The sequence below is a fragment of the Carassius auratus genome, unplaced genomic scaffold (genome assembly GCF_003368295.1).
Source record: "Carassius auratus strain Wakin unplaced genomic scaffold, ASM336829v1 scaf_tig00013523, whole genome shotgun sequence".
Lineage (NCBI taxonomy): Eukaryota > Metazoa > Chordata > Actinopteri > Cypriniformes > Cyprinidae > Carassius > Carassius auratus.
Window position 1 is genome coordinate 16,077 of NW_020524407.1, and position 17,941 is coordinate 34,017.

General features: G+C 37.6%; 2 protein-coding genes and 1 pseudogene across 2 annotated transcripts; 1 reads left to right on the top strand and 2 right to left on the bottom strand.

Moving 5' to 3' along the window:
* Positions 1–127: 127 nt before the first annotated feature.
* Positions 128–9,457, bottom strand: LOC113074054 (F-box only protein 33-like). The gene is made up of 4 exons (XM_026246765.1): positions 8,943–9,457; positions 7,113–7,223; positions 5,442–6,109; positions 128–4,616 (listed from the first exon to the last, which is right to left on the bottom strand). The coding sequence occupies exons 1-4, from the start codon at positions 9,350–9,352 to the stop codon at positions 4,351–4,353; spliced, it is 1,455 nt and encodes a 484-aa protein (XP_026102550.1). The 5' UTR covers positions 9,353–9,457; the 3' UTR covers positions 128–4,350.
* Positions 9,458–11,328: 1,871 nt separating this feature from the next.
* Positions 11,329–13,764, top strand: LOC113074055 (protein FAM177A1-like). The gene is made up of 5 exons (XM_026246766.1): positions 11,329–11,444; positions 11,799–11,978; positions 12,073–12,139; positions 12,209–12,306; positions 12,437–13,764. The coding sequence occupies exons 1-5, from the start codon at positions 11,376–11,378 to the stop codon at positions 12,635–12,637; spliced, it is 615 nt and encodes a 204-aa protein (XP_026102551.1). The 5' UTR covers positions 11,329–11,375; the 3' UTR covers positions 12,638–13,764.
* On the bottom strand, positions 12,920–17,019 carry LOC113074056 (serine/threonine-protein phosphatase 2A regulatory subunit B'' subunit gamma-like; annotated as a pseudogene).
* Between the last annotated feature and the right edge of the window lie 922 nt (positions 17,020–17,941).

Sequence of the window (17,941 nt, forward strand, 5' to 3'; positions counted from 1 at the left end):
AATAAATAAATAAATTCTTCAACTTTGGTTAAAGGAGTGAGAAGTTACTACTAATCCATTCAGTCTCACATTTTGAAACATAAAACAAAGCACTGTACATTACAACTGTACAAAACAGGAGACAACATTGATTTTTCTATGCTTTTATTTTACCGATTAAAAGAAAATGCATTCGTTCAACATTAAATTCAAATCAACATTCGGCTGGTTTACCCAATTTCTGTCAGTTAAGTTTTTCAAAGGTTTTCTTTCTTTATCGTGGAACCTCAAGATCACTTTTTCTCATTAAAATCTTCCCACCTGGCATGTTCACACCTGTGCCAGAGTAATTCCTGTTTGCAGATGTACATATAAAATCCAATGCTATGTGCTCACCGGAGACAAAAAAGTAGACAGAACACACCTGCCCAAATATTAAACATTTAAGATGGTAAAACCATTTTTGCAAAACAACGCTTATAAACCTTTTTCAATGTTCATAAATAGAACCTGGACATGTTGCATAAAAGTATATACGTTGATATATATATACGCATATGCACGTTTATGTTATCTTATTTAACTCCCCGTTAAGTTTATAAGGTAGCAGCGTGATCTTAGCACTGCTGGTGCCCCATGATGGCCACTTCTTTATTGCAAACTGTCCTGATTTTAAACAAATGCACAACATTCGTACCACTTATAACTGGGGCCTTCTGGCCAGTCTCATAGAGACCATGTCTGTAACCCACGGTCGCCCTTGAAACTGAGTTGGCTTCCGAAGAATCAAGATCTTAAAACAATAATAATAACAATAATAAGGCCAAGTATCATTGCAAGTTAGGTTATTTCCATTTGAGTGACAGAAAAATAAAAATCCAAAGAAAGAAAAACGAATGAAGAGCCATTAAATCGTATGCATTCCGTTTGCATAGTTTTTGACTTTGCCGTTAACGCAAGCCGACCAGAGAGAGAGAGAGAAAGAGAGGCCTGCATTGGACCTGCAGTGGAAACTCGGACTGTTTGTTTTTACCAAAGGCTGGCATGAGGTTGATAATATAGCTGTCGAAAAAAAAAAGCTGTAAAACACTGACCGTCTCAGATGGCGTCATAGCAGCCCTCTTTCTCCTAACTACGAGATTGTGAAATGCATATAACGTTTCCTAAAGAAAAGCGACAGTAAAAAAAAAAAAAAAACTGGGATCCAACTGAGTTGTAACAACCGACTGGTCGCATCGATCGGGAATAAAAACCTACGCACGCTCTCAAATGGCTCAAGAATCTCATAGCAGGACCAGTCGAAAGCTGATTAAAGGATCCCGTCCCTGCCCGAACCGAAACAGAATAAAGAGTAAAAAATTAATCATTTCATGCAGACATTTGGCCATTTTAGTTTGTTTTAACTCCCCAGTGGAATGTTCCTAACACGTCTCATAGCAGCTTATAGGTCTGATAGAACCAACCTTGATTTTCAATAGTTAAATTACATTCACTCTTCACAGTGAAACAGGTGCATTGTAAGAGAGATCTAATGTATGTTGACCAAAGCCACAGCACAGCTGTGGACCACCGTCCAAGTCCAACCATTAGTACATTTATCTAATAGTAGTTGTCGTGATACAATAGTAGTAGTACATCTCTGCCCATCAGCCATTGGCCCTGCCCTCTGCCAGCATGCGGGCACTTCGAAAAAGGAATCGTATCACCGTAATCTTTGGCAGATGTTGCGCTGACAGAAGTTAAATCCAGTGACTTTGTTGAGAAGATTCTTCGTTAATGGAAACTTTCATGGTGAGAGGCCTGAGCTATTTGACTCCGTTTTGTTTCCTCCACACATCTAACAGTAACCCTGAGAATGGCTGTTTCCTGTTCACTGCTGAGGAAGTGGTACGCTTTGTACGGAACACACACCTTCTCTGATGGATGCACTTTTTGAATGTTTACACAACACACTCACACGCACACATAGATAGATTGCAAAGAAGAACGAGACGAAAACACTGATGCTATGTCTTTGTAACGCTTCGAAGACTTGGTCGACCGGAAACAAACGGTGACGTGGGTTTGAAATGAAAGCTAGTCTGGGTTTTAGGCACGGTTTGTAACTTATCGTACGCTGTTGTTCTCTGCCAACTCTAGTCGCTCTGCAAAATCAATGACGAACAAGCTCCGAATTAAGAACACACTTACTGAAATCATTTTTGGTGCTGTACTAAGTAGAACTTTTTTTTAAATTAACTAAAAAACACAGAATCCTGGCACACGTTTAAGAGCATTCTGACATATTCATTACAGCATGTTTGGCACCTATGTCAACGCACCTGAAAACAGCATTTTTAGACTGTGGTTTATTCAAAAAGGGTGTGAATTTAACAGATTTTAAACCACAGCGACCCTTTTTACGTTCTGTGCCACCAACCACAAAAATCTTTTGAAAAACATTGCCGTTTTCACCAATGTTGACATGGGTACTGCAATAGGTTGTAAACTTGTCAACATTTAGTCAAGCTGGATCACTGCTTCGCACGTATTAAACGTTGACTTATATCAACCCTTCGTGCACGTGCCAAGAGTTGTTCGACCTCATTGGTTAACTGCTTCAAATCTTTTTTTGGACCACAAATGACAAATCCCAAGAAAATTGTTAGGTCACCCCTCACTTGATAAGCTTGCATATAAAGATGGTTTTCACTCTACGAAGTTTTGCTTTGGCTGTACGTTGTTTTTGTCATAAACGCAGATCTTCCAGGAAAATTGGGGAGATTGCTTCAAACCTGGTTTGGCTTCAGGTAGTCAATACAGCCAAATAACAGGAAGTTCTGAGACTTGACAGTAACGGGTTAGCGAGGCAACTTAACAGTTTTAAAAAGTACTTCGCTCTTCGACAATTCACTTCACTATTCGAGCACAGCAAAATAAAGATATGCTCATGAAAGAGGGGATTCTGCAGAGCAAAAACACCACCGCTTTCAAGAAGGCTTAGTTTGACATTCACTTTTTCAGCTATGCAAGCCACCATGACCTCCTTCGACTATGATTTTCTTAAAGAAAAAAAGAAGCGCAAATAGACAATATTTGTAAAAGCAAACAACACACTGAGAATTTCAATTGCTAAACTAGGGAAATTAGGAAGAAAAAATAAAACCAGCAACTTCTAAAGCGCATTCTTTTGGAAGAGCTCTCTTTCCTCCAAAAACACCACAAAGTCTTGTCCATCGAGCACGCCAAGCCTTCGAACGAAGCTTCAAAAAAAGCTTTCAGGCTGGAAAAGTACCACAAGTGCAGGAATCCTGAGATATGGAACAAGCAAACGTCTGTCTCCCGCCATCTAATGCTTTACAGATGAAATACCACGGCCTGGATTCAATCCATTCGGAGCGCTTTTACCCTCTATTTCGATCAAGTTGACGCACTTCGGTAGGGAATTACAAGGACGTAAACTCCGAACCGACTGAGGCCGAGGCCAAAATCACATTGATTATGAAGTAAGGGGGAGTGTTCAAGGCAACTGTGACTCAAGAAGAACAATTAAAACTGACGGAACAGCTGATTGTTTTCACTCTTACCAAAATATCTTAACCTTCATCTTCATCTTCCTTGTCGTATAATATTTGCCTACCTGAGACAGATGGGAAGGATTTCTTAAAACAACAACACACACGAAAACAAGAAAAGGAACAAAACACCTATGGCTGGGCCCAGATATTGTGCTGCAGGGCGGTCAGCATGCAGGTGTCAAACACCAGACTGAAAACCTCTACGATTGGTTTCACCAGCAGAGGTGCGTCTAATTCCAGGTTGAGAAAAACCAGCGGGATCTGCCTCCCGAACACGTCGTTTCCACCAATCCTCATTTCCGAATAACAATTACACACTGAGGAAGGGTCGTAACTGCTGTGGATCAGCCCTTGGCTGGAAGACTAATCTCCCTAGAAAAAGGTCAACGTGAACGTGGGATTTCGTCGTTGCTTAAGCCAAGAAGGATCAACTGAAAGTTTGAGGTAACTCCACACTTTCTAGGGGGGAAACCAACAAACAGACAAAGCGAGAGAATGAACAACTCACTGTACAACTTGTAAGCTAGCTGTATAGAAGCCCCTCTCTACCATTCACTCAATTAGCTACTAAACCAATACCCAACTATACTTTCCTAGTAATAAGCAGGATATATAGATATAGATATAAATATAGAGCTAATACTGATTAAACACAGCACATATAAAGCATATTAAATTCACACTACAAGAATAAACAAAATCAAAAAGCAATAAAAGAAAAAGAAACAATATGTAAAATGAGAAGGGCCCATTTAGGTAAAGGTCACCAAGCACAGGGTTAGAGAGGGCGATTGGTAAAGGGCCCTTGGTGCGTCTACATGCCCGCGCTGAAACTCTGCATCTCACGGTGGAAGTGCTGAGTGGGTTCGTTCAGGACCACGCTGTTGTCCATGGAGGGATGCCAGACGCGGCCCAAGCCCAGGGACACCTCCTTGACTAGGTTGTGGACGGGGTCGCCCTCGATGTACACCGACTGGTCCGGGTCAAAGTCGATGCTCTCTTCGGACACCTCCAGGACTTTGAGGTTGGACCCACGCAGGCGAGAGATGGCCACCAGGTTGTGTGACCACACTGTGTAACCTGTGGAGGGAGAGAAACGAGAACAAGTATGGTAAAATACAGTCAGATACAAAAACATATTGCAAATCTAGTATTCAGATTGATGAATGAATAAATTGAGATTACAGGAAGATTTCAAATTTCAGATGCATCTATTGAATTAAGACAAAAAAATCTGACATAGTAGATGACTTGCAGTCATGACAAAATACTAGTATGCTGCTTGGCAGGTTTCAAATCCAGGAGCATTGTGTTTACCTGCCATTAATGGCTACTAAAGTCACTGATTTAGAAGGAGAGAAAAATTATCTAAAAAAAAAGTTATGAAAAAAGTTATGGAGCTGAAACTTAATAATAATAATAATAATAATAATAATAATAAAGATTTTTCATGTTTAGACCATTTAATATAAACACACAATTACTTTTACCAGACAAACATTAAATGAAATATGAATAAAAACATATGTTTTTATATATGTATATATTGTCTGTTGAATTATTTATTTATATGTATTTATACATACACACACATATATACACACACACATATATATATATATATATATATATATGTGCTTTGGAAAGGATGAAAAAATAAATTTAAAAATGAAAGAAAATCACACATTAAATAAAAACACATGATATCGATAACAACGACAACAACTTCCCAAATAGACATATTACCTTTCAGATATATAATTTTTTTTAATAATATTAATTTGAACATGTTTCTGAAAAAAATAAAGTTTTCTGACAGTATTATAAAAAATTAGTCTGTTTTGTCCCATGTCTCAAATCAGTGGATTATCAACATCATGTGAAAAGTTTAAAATCTCCATTTACCATGGATGATCAGGACAGCGAGGTGCACACAGCGCCAGGCGAGGAGAACCAGCGGGTCCTCGTTGCGGTTGACGCTGAGGTCTGGGAATCCAGCTTCATCTCTCATCAAGATGAAATGGCTCAGGGTTTTGTGGTACTGCTGCGAGATGAGCTCCAGGACACCATCTGTCACCGGCGTGCTGTAGCTGTCCAGATGGATCCGCTCCAGGGGCACGCTAGGCTTCAGCACGCGCAGAAGGTCCTGGCTGCACACATCCATCGCCATGATGTAGACGCGCAGGTTGGTGCTGCGACGGACCAGGGCTTTCCAGTCGTCCTCAGTAGTGGTACCATCCAAAGGCTTGACGTCCAAAGCAGCACCGTTGAGCAAGAGAGAGAGGCGGTGGAGGGGCGCTCGGTCACCGCCGGCAAGGAGACGGCACATGTCTGAGGTGAAGTTGCAGAAGTCTAGCGACAGAGAACGCAGGTTAGTGAGCCTTTCCAGTTCGATGGAGGAAATCAGGCTGGGCAGCTGGCTGTCGATCAGACTGAGGTGCTCGAGGGAGCTGGTGCTGGAGTTGGAGAGAGAGGCCAGAGAGCAGGGGGTCACCACTCCGAGCATGAACGCAGAAGACAACCACTTCAACTGCCTGCTGTTGGACAGGATCTCTTCAAAGAGCTGCTGGATCCTAAAACAACACATTCAAAATAGTTAAAAATGTTTTCAATAAGAATTTCATTTTTAAAGTTAAATAAAGGCAGCACGAGACATGACATTCACTAACATCTAGGAGTACGGGGGCAGTCTTTTTTGAAGAAGAAACTATTTTTCCCATTCAGCAAGGATGCATTAAATTGATCCCAAATGCAAACTGTTCTATTAAACTTTGTTCATACAATAATCCTGAAAAAACTAAAATATTAAAACTGAAATGTCTCCTGACAATCAAATCGGCATATCTGAATAATTTCGGATGGATCATGTGACACTGAAGCCTAGTAATGGCTGCTTTGCTGGAATACAATAAATTATTTGAAAAAATTATTTTAACAGAAAATTTCTAAATTGTTATAACATTTTACAGAATTACTGTTTTTTTTTTTTTTTTTTAATCCTGCCTTGGTGAGCATAAGAGGCTTCCAAAAACAAAAATTAATAATAACAATGAACAAAAAAATGCTTCGATGCCACTACTAGTATCAGAAAACTAAATGTAGAACTGACATGTAACATTATTACAGTTTAAAAAAAAAGATTTATTGTTTCCATTAGCAATACTATTTTTAACCAGTAGGAAGTATATGGTATATACACTGTGCAATATGCTAGTATTCAAATCTGATCACAGCCCAAAACAAATGTTTGTTTGTTTTTTAATGCCATGCTATCTTCTGTGGCTATTTCCATGGCAAGAAAATGTTATGGTAAAACTATGTACCAGGCTTTTACAGTCTATTTTTGCTCAAATGAAAAAAAAACTGTTTTGTTAAGTGTTACTTTTCGAAAGTGTTAACAGATTTTTCTTATTTTTTTTTATGTTTAAACAAGCACAATCTAATAAAACATGCTTCATGGATCTACTTTATACCTAGAACTAACAGGATAGTCAGAAGATTTTCCCCACTGAGTGTGCCAATTTAGTAGAAGATTGCAATCAGTTTACATGAGTGAAAGGTAGCTTTAAAACATACTCTTTCATTTTCTTGCCCCCTTGGTCGACCTGGCTGAGGTAAGAGCTGTCCAAAATGCCATCATCCTGAAGAATGCATGTGTCCCCATAGAGACTCAGCTTCTGGAGGTTTCTGGAGAGAAAAAAAAAAACGAGGAAGTATGAGTCTCCTGGCTTGTTTACATTTGCAAGCTAGAGCAAATTAATTAATAGATATCAGATATTCCTTTATTAATTCACATGTAACATGTAACACATGAAATCATACGAAAACAGTATATAATGTAAAATTAACCATATTAAATGACCACCAAATATAAATAAACAAAACACGACATGAAAACAGAACAAGGAGGAACTGGTTTCATTCATTACAATACAAAACTAGAATTCACAACACAAAAATATTGCGCCAGAAACTTTTGTCAACATGAGCTATTCTTATATTTTAAGTGTCTGACACAAAGAATCAACCAATTGATTTGAAGTAAATTCTCAAACTATCAAACTCTACACCAACGAACCTATATTCAGCTATTTTCTTTCTTTTGTTTGCACATTTTAAACTAAAGCCTGTTGTTTTAAAGGAAGTGCTGGGCCATGAGTCCTTCTAGTGCTTTTCTATTGTGCAGAAACAGAATTGTAGGTTTAAATCAGCATCAGGAAACATCACGAAACACAAAGCCAGTCTTGTTTAAGAATTGTTTTGTAAGATTCTAAAGATTCTGTTAGAATGTTAATAATGCAGTAAGGCTTGTGGGAGTTTAGACAACGGTTTTAACATGCTACTTAGAACTAACTAGCATTTATTTTATGTTAAAATGCTTATTCATTCCAAGTGAGCCTAGTAACAAAAGTAACTAGAATGTTGTTGTTTTTTAAATTTCACTAGCAAATATTCATTACATACAAGTACGGTTTGTTACTAGTCACCTGTTACCACCATGTATTGTCCCAATACAATTGTCACTGCTAATTATTACAAATTGCATATTTTGCCATCAAATTCAATATGTATTCTTTAGATCAGAATGTATTATACTTGTTTTATTTCACTTTTTATTTATTTCAGTTTTTTTTACTAACCAAATACTAATATATTACAGTTCACCCAGTAACAATTGAATATATGCTATACTCAAAATTATAAATAAATACTGTGTAGCTAGATACAGATCTTAGTTATTTTTTGGTAAATATTTAATGGTACAAATGTTGCTGAAATAGCTAAAATAATATGTTTTTATCATTTATCTTATTTCAGTGCATGTTAAACTCAAATCAGTATCTTGTTACATGTAATGTACGGTTACTAGCAATATATATATTTTTCATCTTAATAGTCTTATTACATTTTAGAAGTCAATCAGATAAAGCGGAACAATTTCAATAATTGACAGGAATAGATGAAAAGAGAAAAAAACTGATTTTTATACATTTCAGTGGTACTTATATATATATATATATATATATATATATATATATAAAATTATTACCAGTACCCTCGCACTAAAGGAACAATAAATAGTACTTGCATCCATTGAATATAAGTGCTAGTGAGACTGAGAGAAATGCTAGTCATTATTGGATTAATTATTAGTAAATAATGAATTTTTAGCAACATACAGTACTAGTAACAAAAAAGGTACTAGTTAGTTCGGCTTGTTATAGGTGATGATAGCAGTTATGCACAAAGCAGACAGCCATGCGATGCTTCAGACATGAGCGTTACGTAATGCGCAGGGTTTGTTTATGGCTGCTGGTGCTTATCAAATGTAAGCAAAGCAAAGCGGCAAGAAATGAGGTGTAACGTCAACACCAACACATGCAAACCGTGCCCAGGTCCATATACCTGTTATTACGCAGACTGCCGAGCACACACAACACTTGATCTAAATATGTCACCATCGCATCTTTCGCGAACTGCGGGTCACTCTCGACGGCGTCCACTCCGTGCTGCAGCGGGCTTAAACAGCCGTCCAGCGGGGCCAACTCCAGCTGCAGCTCCCGCACGAACGAGCCGAACTTGCGCATGAGGAACTCTAATCGCGGGGTTTGTTCCGATCCAGATCCGCCGCCGTTGGTTCCGCCACCGACGCGCAGCTTGAGCTCCGTCCACAGCGCAGGGTAGAAGAGACACTCCCTCCAGCGAGAGCACACGGCCGAGGCCCGGAGCTTGTCACGGTCCGACAGGAAGGAGAATATGTGAACGATAAGCTCGCTGGGTAACGCCAAGGCTCCGTCGCTACTGCACAGAGCCATGGCAAGAGCCTAGAAAGATGCAATGAAGATTAAAAACGTAACCGTTACACAATTCCGTGCCTCTCCTCTCCTCTCCTCTCTGCTACTGCGCCTGACTGAAAACAAACAACCGAGCGATGAGCTTTTCCTTCAATACTACTGGATCAGTCCACTTTCGTTTTCCTAATAGGGTCGGCAAGAAATGGATCGGAAGATAATGAGCACGTGCTGAGCGAAAATGAGATGTATTTATATTATAATGAAATAGAAATATTAGTAGACACAACTATTGTCTGGTGATATTAATTTAACTGTTTATGTCGTGTAATGCATTTTTTGTAAATTAGATGGTTGCAGTGGTTCGTTCCGAAAATGCCTTATTTTTGCCATACAACGAGTGGCCGAAAGAGGGCGCAATAATTTTTCTTTTAACCATAACATCAATTTCTGATCTCTTTTATCATTGCAATCGAATAGCCAGCCGTGTGCACATGGTAACATGGAGAAATAATACTATTTATAGTCTAACCCTTAATGGGAATATTATATACATAAATCAATGCTTATGTCAGCTGTACCAAATGGTAGGCTATTTTCCACTGATTTTATGATTGTTTAATTTTTAGATGCAAGATGAAAAAGTAATACTGTAATTGTAATGACTTGTATGTTTTTTTTATGTATTTCACTGCTGGAATAACCATTTAAAAAATATTAGAAAATAACTTTTAGAGACCTGAAAGGAATACAAAAGTTGGCACATAGTTACATTTACATTTAAGTGACGTGACATTCAGCCAAATATGGTGACCCATACTCAGAATTCATGCTCTGCATTTATCCCATCCAAAGTGCACACCCAGAGCAGTGGGCAGCCATTTATGCTGCGGCACCTGGGGAGCAGTTTCAGGTTCAGTGCCTTGCTCAAGGGCACCTCAGTCATGGTATTGCTGGCCCGAGACTCAAACCCACAACCCTAGGAGTCAAACTCTCTAACCACTAGGCCACAACCTCCACGTCATTTAGCCACATTTAGCATTTAGCAGACTCTTTTATCCGAATCGACTTACAATGGAAATTACAATGGAAGCAATCAAAAGTTATAGTTGACATAGTTAGGACTCCAAAGGTGCCTTTAGCTGTGAAACACTGGGAAACACACTGCCCCTGTCTAATATACAAAGACTGCTAAATATTATTACAGTGTTAAGACTATCCAATGTGATAAAAAGTGAGATAATAATAATAATTATAATAATAATAACAATAATAGTAATAAACACGTAAAGCATTGGTTGTATAATGTGATTGTGTTTAAAGACAAAAGAAATAATGAAAATAGTATAAATTTAAAATAGTGCTTTCAAATTATTAATCGGGATTAATCACATCCAAAATAAAAGTTTTTATTTACACAATGTGTGTACTGTGTATATATATTATGTATATATAAGTACGTAAATGTAATGCATGTATGTATTTCAGAAAAATATGTTGAAATGTTTATGTATAATATAAATTATATGAACATAAATATATACTTTGTGGGAAGTCGTGGCCTAGTGGTTAGAGAGTTCTCCTAACCTTAGGGTAGTGGGTTTGAATCTCTGGCCGGCAATACCATGACTGAGGTGCCCTTGAGCATGGCACTGTACCCCCAACTGCTCCCCAGGCGCTGCAGCATAAATGGCTGCCCACTGTTCATGGTGTGTGTGCGCTGCTGTGTGTGTGCACTTTGGATGGGTTAAATGCAGAGCACGAATTCTGAGTATGGGTCACCATACTTGGCTGAATGTCACGTTACTATTAAAATAAGTAAATTTTTTCAAATGAATAAAATTCATATTGAATAAAAAATAACTTTCTATATGATTTTTTATTGATCCTTTATATGTCTTCTGTAAAATTGTCAACGTTTTAACGATTTAATTACGTTTTCTATTCTAATAATCTATTTAAGTAGAAATTGTTTACATGTGACGTCACTTCCTCGTTGACGCTCCGTTAGAGCTGAAAGAAAGCAACAAAAAGGACTGAAGAAGACATGGTTGAACTGTCGCTGTACCTCACAAACGTTAACGTGTCTCTGGGGCAAACTATGGACACAGAAAAGGTTATGTACATTTTAAATATAATAAGTGAGGTCATGGAGTTACATACTTTGTTTTGTTGTTGACTGCAGACGAGATAACGTTATATGATTCTACTTCCTTGTTCGTTACATCTTAGTCTAGCGATTAAAATTAGTTTGATAATAATACACATAATGTAAGATATAAATATATTATTTATATTATATTAGTGATATATAATAATGTGATTTACGGAAGTATATTCTTCTAATTTAATTTACACAAAGATAGTGTAATATAATATTAAGATCTTAGTTTATATAGGCCTGTCTACCTCTCTGTAACAGTGTGTAATGTTCTTGGTAAATTAAATTGAAATGTATCTGCTGGCTTAGAGTTCTACAGTGGTGAAGGAGTTTGAAAATGTGGAACTCGGAGATCTGGGCAAAAAGAAGCCCAAGATTCCTCGCAGAACAATCTACTTTGCGTCTGGTGAAACCATGGAAGAGTACAGTACAGATGAAGAGGAGGAAGAAGAACCAGAGAAAGCCAAAACCTTAAGTACAGTGGATACAGTGAGTTGCATCAAATCGTTATATATAAGTGTCATTTCAGTTGCTTCTTTTTAATAACCTGAATGTCTTAGTAACTTTGCGTCTATGATTATAGTCAAAGTTGACCTGGGGTCCATATGTCTGGTTCCATATGTGGAGAGTAGCTACCTCAACCATCTCAGGTAATGAAACTCTTTCCAGCCTGTGACATTTAATCATACGAATTTAACATTTCAACCCAAATATTTCAGTGTGTGACTATCTTGGAGAGAAAATGGCCTCACTGCTGGGAATCACGACGCCAAAATATCAATATGCAATTGATGAGTACTACAGGATTAAGAAAGAGGTATGCACAGTGCTATTATAATTCTACAGCCTTCATGTATTTACTGATATTCATAAAAGTAGCATGTACAGTTACTATTGTACATGCTTTGAGAGACTTAGAACAGACCCTAATAATGTGTAATCCGCAGGAGGAGGAAGAAGAGGAGGAGAACCGTCTCTCTGAGGAGGCAGAACGTCGTTTTGAGGAGCAGCACAATCAGGACGGCCAGCAGCCAAAGATTGAGCAGCCAGAAGGAACTGCTTCTTTTGTGAACGTGACTTTTGAACTGGAGCAGGAATCACATGCTACATCTGATGCTAATAAGATGCCTTCCCCCATTCCCTCTTAAAACACTGTTTTGTTGATTGAGCATATAAGATGTTTTTTTGCCATATAAACCTTACACATGAGGTGTGCTTGGTTTTGGAGGGGAAGTTTACGTGAAGTTAAACATGAGGGTAACATTGTTTATGCATAGCTGACATTGCAGAACTGATTTAATAATCATACATAAAACTATGGAAGCTTAATTCTGGTATGGAATAAAATATATATAATAAAGAAGTAATTACGAATTTACCTTACAATTCAGACTTTTTCTCTGAATTTTGAGTTTACATCTAGCGGTTCGTTTTTTTTTTTTTTTCACCTAACCTAAATTTATAGAAAAAGAAAACCTCACAACTGCAAGATATAAACTCGCAATTCTGAGAAAAAAGTCTGAAAGATAAAAAAAAAGTCACAATTAGCAACCAATCAGAGTGCCGTTAAGCAAGACCTATATCTCTGCATCAGAACATTGTGTAGACATGGGACTTGGCTCTTTTGACTCATGTTAGCAAGCAGGACTTCCAACATGCTACAAATGCCAGCAGTGAATAGTTACATGCTAATAGCGATTAGTCATGTGTGAAAAAATAAAAAATTCTGTCCAATTGTTAAAAAATTATAAAAAAGTAGCAGTAACTGCCCAGTGCTAAGTTTTGCCACGTTGAGCACCACTCCCGTTTTCTTCAGAAAATGTACATATTTTTTATTCTGAGGTGAAAATGTTCCATATAAAACCTCTGAGTCAACACAATTCATTGTTACGTAAAATAGCGTAAGCTAAATACTATAACAACTGCATGTATTACTTATGTATTAATCTTTTACAATTCTGTATTATGTAAGTACTTATAATATTAGATATTTCTATGTTACTGGTGATGCTAGGAGTTTAAAAAAATAGAGTAAACTGTCAGATGGGAATATTCCCTCTTTCTTAAGTGACCTCTTTCAGTAACCAAATATTATTTTTATGTGAACTTATTATTTTTAGTGTGCATGTAAATGTGAACTTTACACATGAGATTTGATTTCAATTTGTCCACCCCTCTGACAATTTATTGTGTATAACAATTTTCTATAATGTAGGTGAAAAAATACAGTTTGTTTTGTACATATTACTTAATAAACATTTCCATATACAAATGAGCTGTTCTGTGTATTCCTTTCGGCTGATTTGTTTTTTCCTCGTTCAGAGTAGCTCAATTGGTCCAATAGCACAACTTGATTTGTTAATGGAATGATGTCATGTGTCATCTAAATCAACTGTGTTGCTGTCTATGTCATAAGTCCAGAAGCCATTGAGGTCGATGAGGATGCTAGTGACAGTTTCACCCTGAGCGATGGTCACCTGGTCCTGTAGTGTGATCTTATCATGGATTTTTAAACTTCACCATATCAAAGATTTCATCCTATAGACACAAAATTTTGATCATTTTATGACCCAAAACACCCACCTCCATACAGGTTAATAGACTGCTTTATACAATGACTGTTTGCCTTAATTAATTTGTTTCTGAATGGCCTGAAATCACAGATGAATAGGTTAGTTAGTGCAGATGTATAACTTACATATTTATAAAAAGCAAACGTATTTTTGCTTGACTTTCTTTACCCTGAGGGCAAGTACATTGACATAGCCTTTGTTTTCCATGTCCAATAGTTAGAATATATACTGGAGGGCCGCAGACTCTTTCCTGTTCTCTAGAGCCAGCACAAAGCCTAGATAGGTCTTGTAGTCCTAAAAAAGGGTGTGAAAAATCATTACAAATTGCATGGTTATGTTTTTAGATAGTGAAATTCCATGCATATAAGAATACTATATGCCTATTTTCAGTGGCAAATGTCTGCTTGGATGTATTTTTCCAGAGTAACATCATAACATTCATTTTTTTCAAAAGTCAAAAGTACACAAAAGTTTTAAAAGGGTAGCACAACTACAGGACAACCGTTGTTAACATTGATAATAAGAAATGTTTCTTGATGACCAAATCAAGAATGCCGAAAATTCAGCTTTACCAACACTGGAATAGATAACATTTTAAAATATTAAAACAGAAAACATATTATATTAAATTGACATTATTTTAAAATGTTTTACTGTATTTGATTTCAAATAAATGCAGCCTTGGTGAGCATAAGAGACTCTGAACAGACTTTGTCTATGTATATCTGGAAACAGGTCTTGAACTCAGGTCTCCCTGCCCACAATGTTATAATTTGGACAGCAGACAATATTTAAGAGATTTTCTCTCATCTAACTCTTAGTGTAATGCAAATGATTAATTAAGACCATCATAGGTTAAACATTCCTTGTAGACACGGTCTAGGAAAACACTAGTCCCTGTGCCATATCGAGACAGCTCTTCCTTATTGAGCATCCCATTGTGGTCTTTATCCAAGTTGAGGTACTGACCTGTAAACAGGACATATGATGATTAACATATGAGATTTAACTTCTATAACATTGATCAAGTGTGTTTTGCAGGGTTACCATAAACTTGAAGAGCAGAAGGTGCAGAGAACCAGTTATAGACTCCTGATTGTCTCTGGACAGCTCCTCGTCTCAAGGCTATAAATGAATAAATCGGATTACCACAATGTCCCAAATGCTTTTCTTTTGAACTTTCTATTAATCCAAAATATCTCAAAATTTTCACAAAAATATTGAGCAACCATTTTCAGCATTGCAGCAAATGAGCAGAATGATTTCTGAAGGATCTTTAAAAACTTTTTCAAGGTAGTGTATGTAGATATTTTTATATTAGTAATAAAGATTCACTTGAATGAGAATCTATAAGCCACCTCAAGTAGGCCATCCAAGAAACTGCAAGCCAGAATGTCCTGAATTTTTATCTTCCCTGCAGAGCAAGTACAAAACATTAGAATGATTCTTCTTTTCATTCCAGTTTATCCGCAGGGTAAAATCTAAATAATGTCTGCAGGTGCTCTGACGTAAATCAAAATGCGAATTGTACCAGCACAACCACAGGAGAATTACCAGTATGTAGAGGATCAAGGAAGAAGAACTTGTGAACGGCAGTGCAAACATAAAATGAGTAGAAAGATTGGGGGAGTGTGGGAATTAACTCCAAATCCTGCAGAACAACAACACAGCTTTACTCCTAAAAAGATCAATACTGTGATTTTTAATGGTTTTTGAAGGTAAAATGAGATTACTTACAGACTCAGAGATAAGCCTGACCTGCTACATCATAAAGACTCAAACCAATCCTGGTCTGGTGCAGCCACACTGCCAGAGAAGAAAAGCAGAGCAACATGTGATTCAGCTACACATCTCATTTAGTCATTGAAAAGAACTAAAAGACTCATAATTAACTTACTTCATATAATGAGAATGCATTACCTTTTCTCATGACATAATTGAAGAACTGCATAATTGATATCCTCCCATATGGACCATTATGAAGTAGTTTGGCGTAGACTTGGGCGGTGAAGAAAAACCTGATGGGGTGTAATGATTGTGAAATGAACATCTCAGTGAGTCATGAGTCATGCACTGTCCACCTACGAATCACACTGACTTACAGTTTTCAGCCTGTCATACTCATGGTTTCGAGTGACAATCATTGATACACTTTTCTATGATGCACGCACTTGCATTTGGCACCTGCTTTTTCTCCAACCTTTAGGAAACTCTTATAACTGATCACGGCCTCGTCACCACTCGTGGGCGGCACTTGATGCTATCGAGAAGAAATCAAAGGTTCAGTAGGGAAAAAAAACATTTACTAACATAACTAAAGCAGATGATGAATGTTTAGTTTGGGAGACTATCCAAATAAAATGCTCTCTTACCTGTAACTCTTCATTGTTCAGTAGTTACCGGCTTTTCCTCTGGAGAAACACTGCCCTCGATTCTTCTCTGAGCTTCTGCAGCAAGACTTCATCTTCTGCAGGAAGCTGATATATAATATAGGAGTGTTAAGGTTAAAAAGGCAATACGTACTCCAGTGTTCACAAGTTTGGGATCAGAAAGATTCATTTTCAAAGAAACTAATACAAACCAGATTCCAGAAAAGTTGGGACACTGTACAAATTGTGAATAAAAACTTTTTGTGAAAAATAAGTTGATTTGAAATTTCATGGCATCAACACATCTCAAAAAAGTTGGGACAAGGCCATGTCTGCAAATGTCTGGGGAATGAGGAGACAAGTTGATCAAGTTTAGGAATAGGAATGTTGTCCCATTCTTGTCTAATACAGGCTTCTAGTTGCTCAACCGTCTTAGGTCTTCTTTGTCACATCTTCCTCTTTATGATGTGGCAAATGTTTTCTATGGATGAAAGTTCTGGACTGCAGGCTGGCCATTTCAGTACCCGGTCCTTCCTCTACGCAGCCATGATGTTGTAACTGATGCACTATATGGTTTGGCATTGTCATGTTGGAAAATGCAAGGTCTTCCCTGAAAGAGACGACGTCTGGATGGGAACATATGTTGTTCTAGAACTTGGATATACCTTTCAGCATTGATGGTGCCTTTCCAGATGTGTAAGCTGCCCATGCCACACACACTCATGCAACCTCATACCATCCTTACATCTATATTTATGCATTTTACCACACATTTAGCCAAGTGCATTCAAGGCAGACATTTTATCAGATCTTACTTTCCCTAGAAATCAAACCTATGACCTTTGCTTTGATAATGCCATGCGTTTCTATCCGAGCTATTCCTGTTCTGTTAAAAGTTTAACTGGTGTTTCTGTACACATTTAAAATAGTACTTCATTCCCTTGAAGCACTATGAAGCGTTGGCCAACCGTGCTGCTGCCAATGAACACATCATTGATATTTATGCATGTGCTCTTGATCAGACAGGATTACTGGAAATGAAGTTCTGCACCAACTATACAGGGTAAGTGATTAAAAAAAGGTTTTCCATGGTATCCTCTTTAGTCTGGATGACATGGCGTCCCAGTTTTCCAAAAAGAACTTAACATTTTGATTTGTCTGACCATAGAACAGTTTTCCACTTTGCCACAGTCCATTTTAAATTTCACTGTAGATGATGATAACTTCAAACTCTTTGCAATTTTTCTCTGAGAAACTCCAATATTTTCTCCAATATTTTCTCTGAGAAGCTCCAATATTTTCTGCCGCAGCATTGGGTGAACTGGTGATCCTCTGCCCATCTTGACTTCTGAGAGACACTGCCACATTGAAAGGCTCTTTTTATACCCAATCATGTTGCCAATTGACCTAATAAATTGCATGTTGGGCCTCCAGCTGTTCCTTATATACATTTAACTTTTCCAGCCTCTTATTGCTACCTGTCCCAACTTTTTTTGGAATGTGTAGCTCT

What these genes read in the sequence shown, in the direction of transcription:
- LOC113074054 (XM_026246765.1), bottom strand. Translation starts at nt 9,352, where the DNA reads ATGGCTCTGTGCAGTAGCGACGGAGCCTTGGCGTTACCCAGCGAGCTT. An exon ending in GGCAGTCTGCGTAATAACAG is followed by an intron (nt 7,224 to 8,942) that starts GTATATGGACCT and finishes TTTTCTCTCCAG; the next exon opens with AAACCTCCAGAAGCTGAGTC. An exon ending in CGCTGTCCTGATCATCCATG is followed by an intron (nt 4,617 to 5,441) that starts GTAAATGGAGAT and finishes CTCCCTCCACAG; the next exon opens with GTTACACAGTGTGGTCACAC.
- LOC113074055 (XM_026246766.1), top strand. Translation starts at nt 11,376, where the DNA reads ATGGTTGAACTGTCGCTGTACCTCACAAACGTTAACGTGTCTCTGGGG. An exon ending in AAACTATGGACACAGAAAAG is followed by an intron (nt 11,445 to 11,798) that starts GTTATGTACATT and finishes CTGCTGGCTTAG; the next exon opens with AGTTCTACAGTGGTGAAGGA. An exon ending in CCTTAAGTACAGTGGATACA is followed by an intron (nt 11,979 to 12,072) that starts GTGAGTTGCATC and finishes CTATGATTATAG; the next exon opens with TCAAAGTTGACCTGGGGTCC.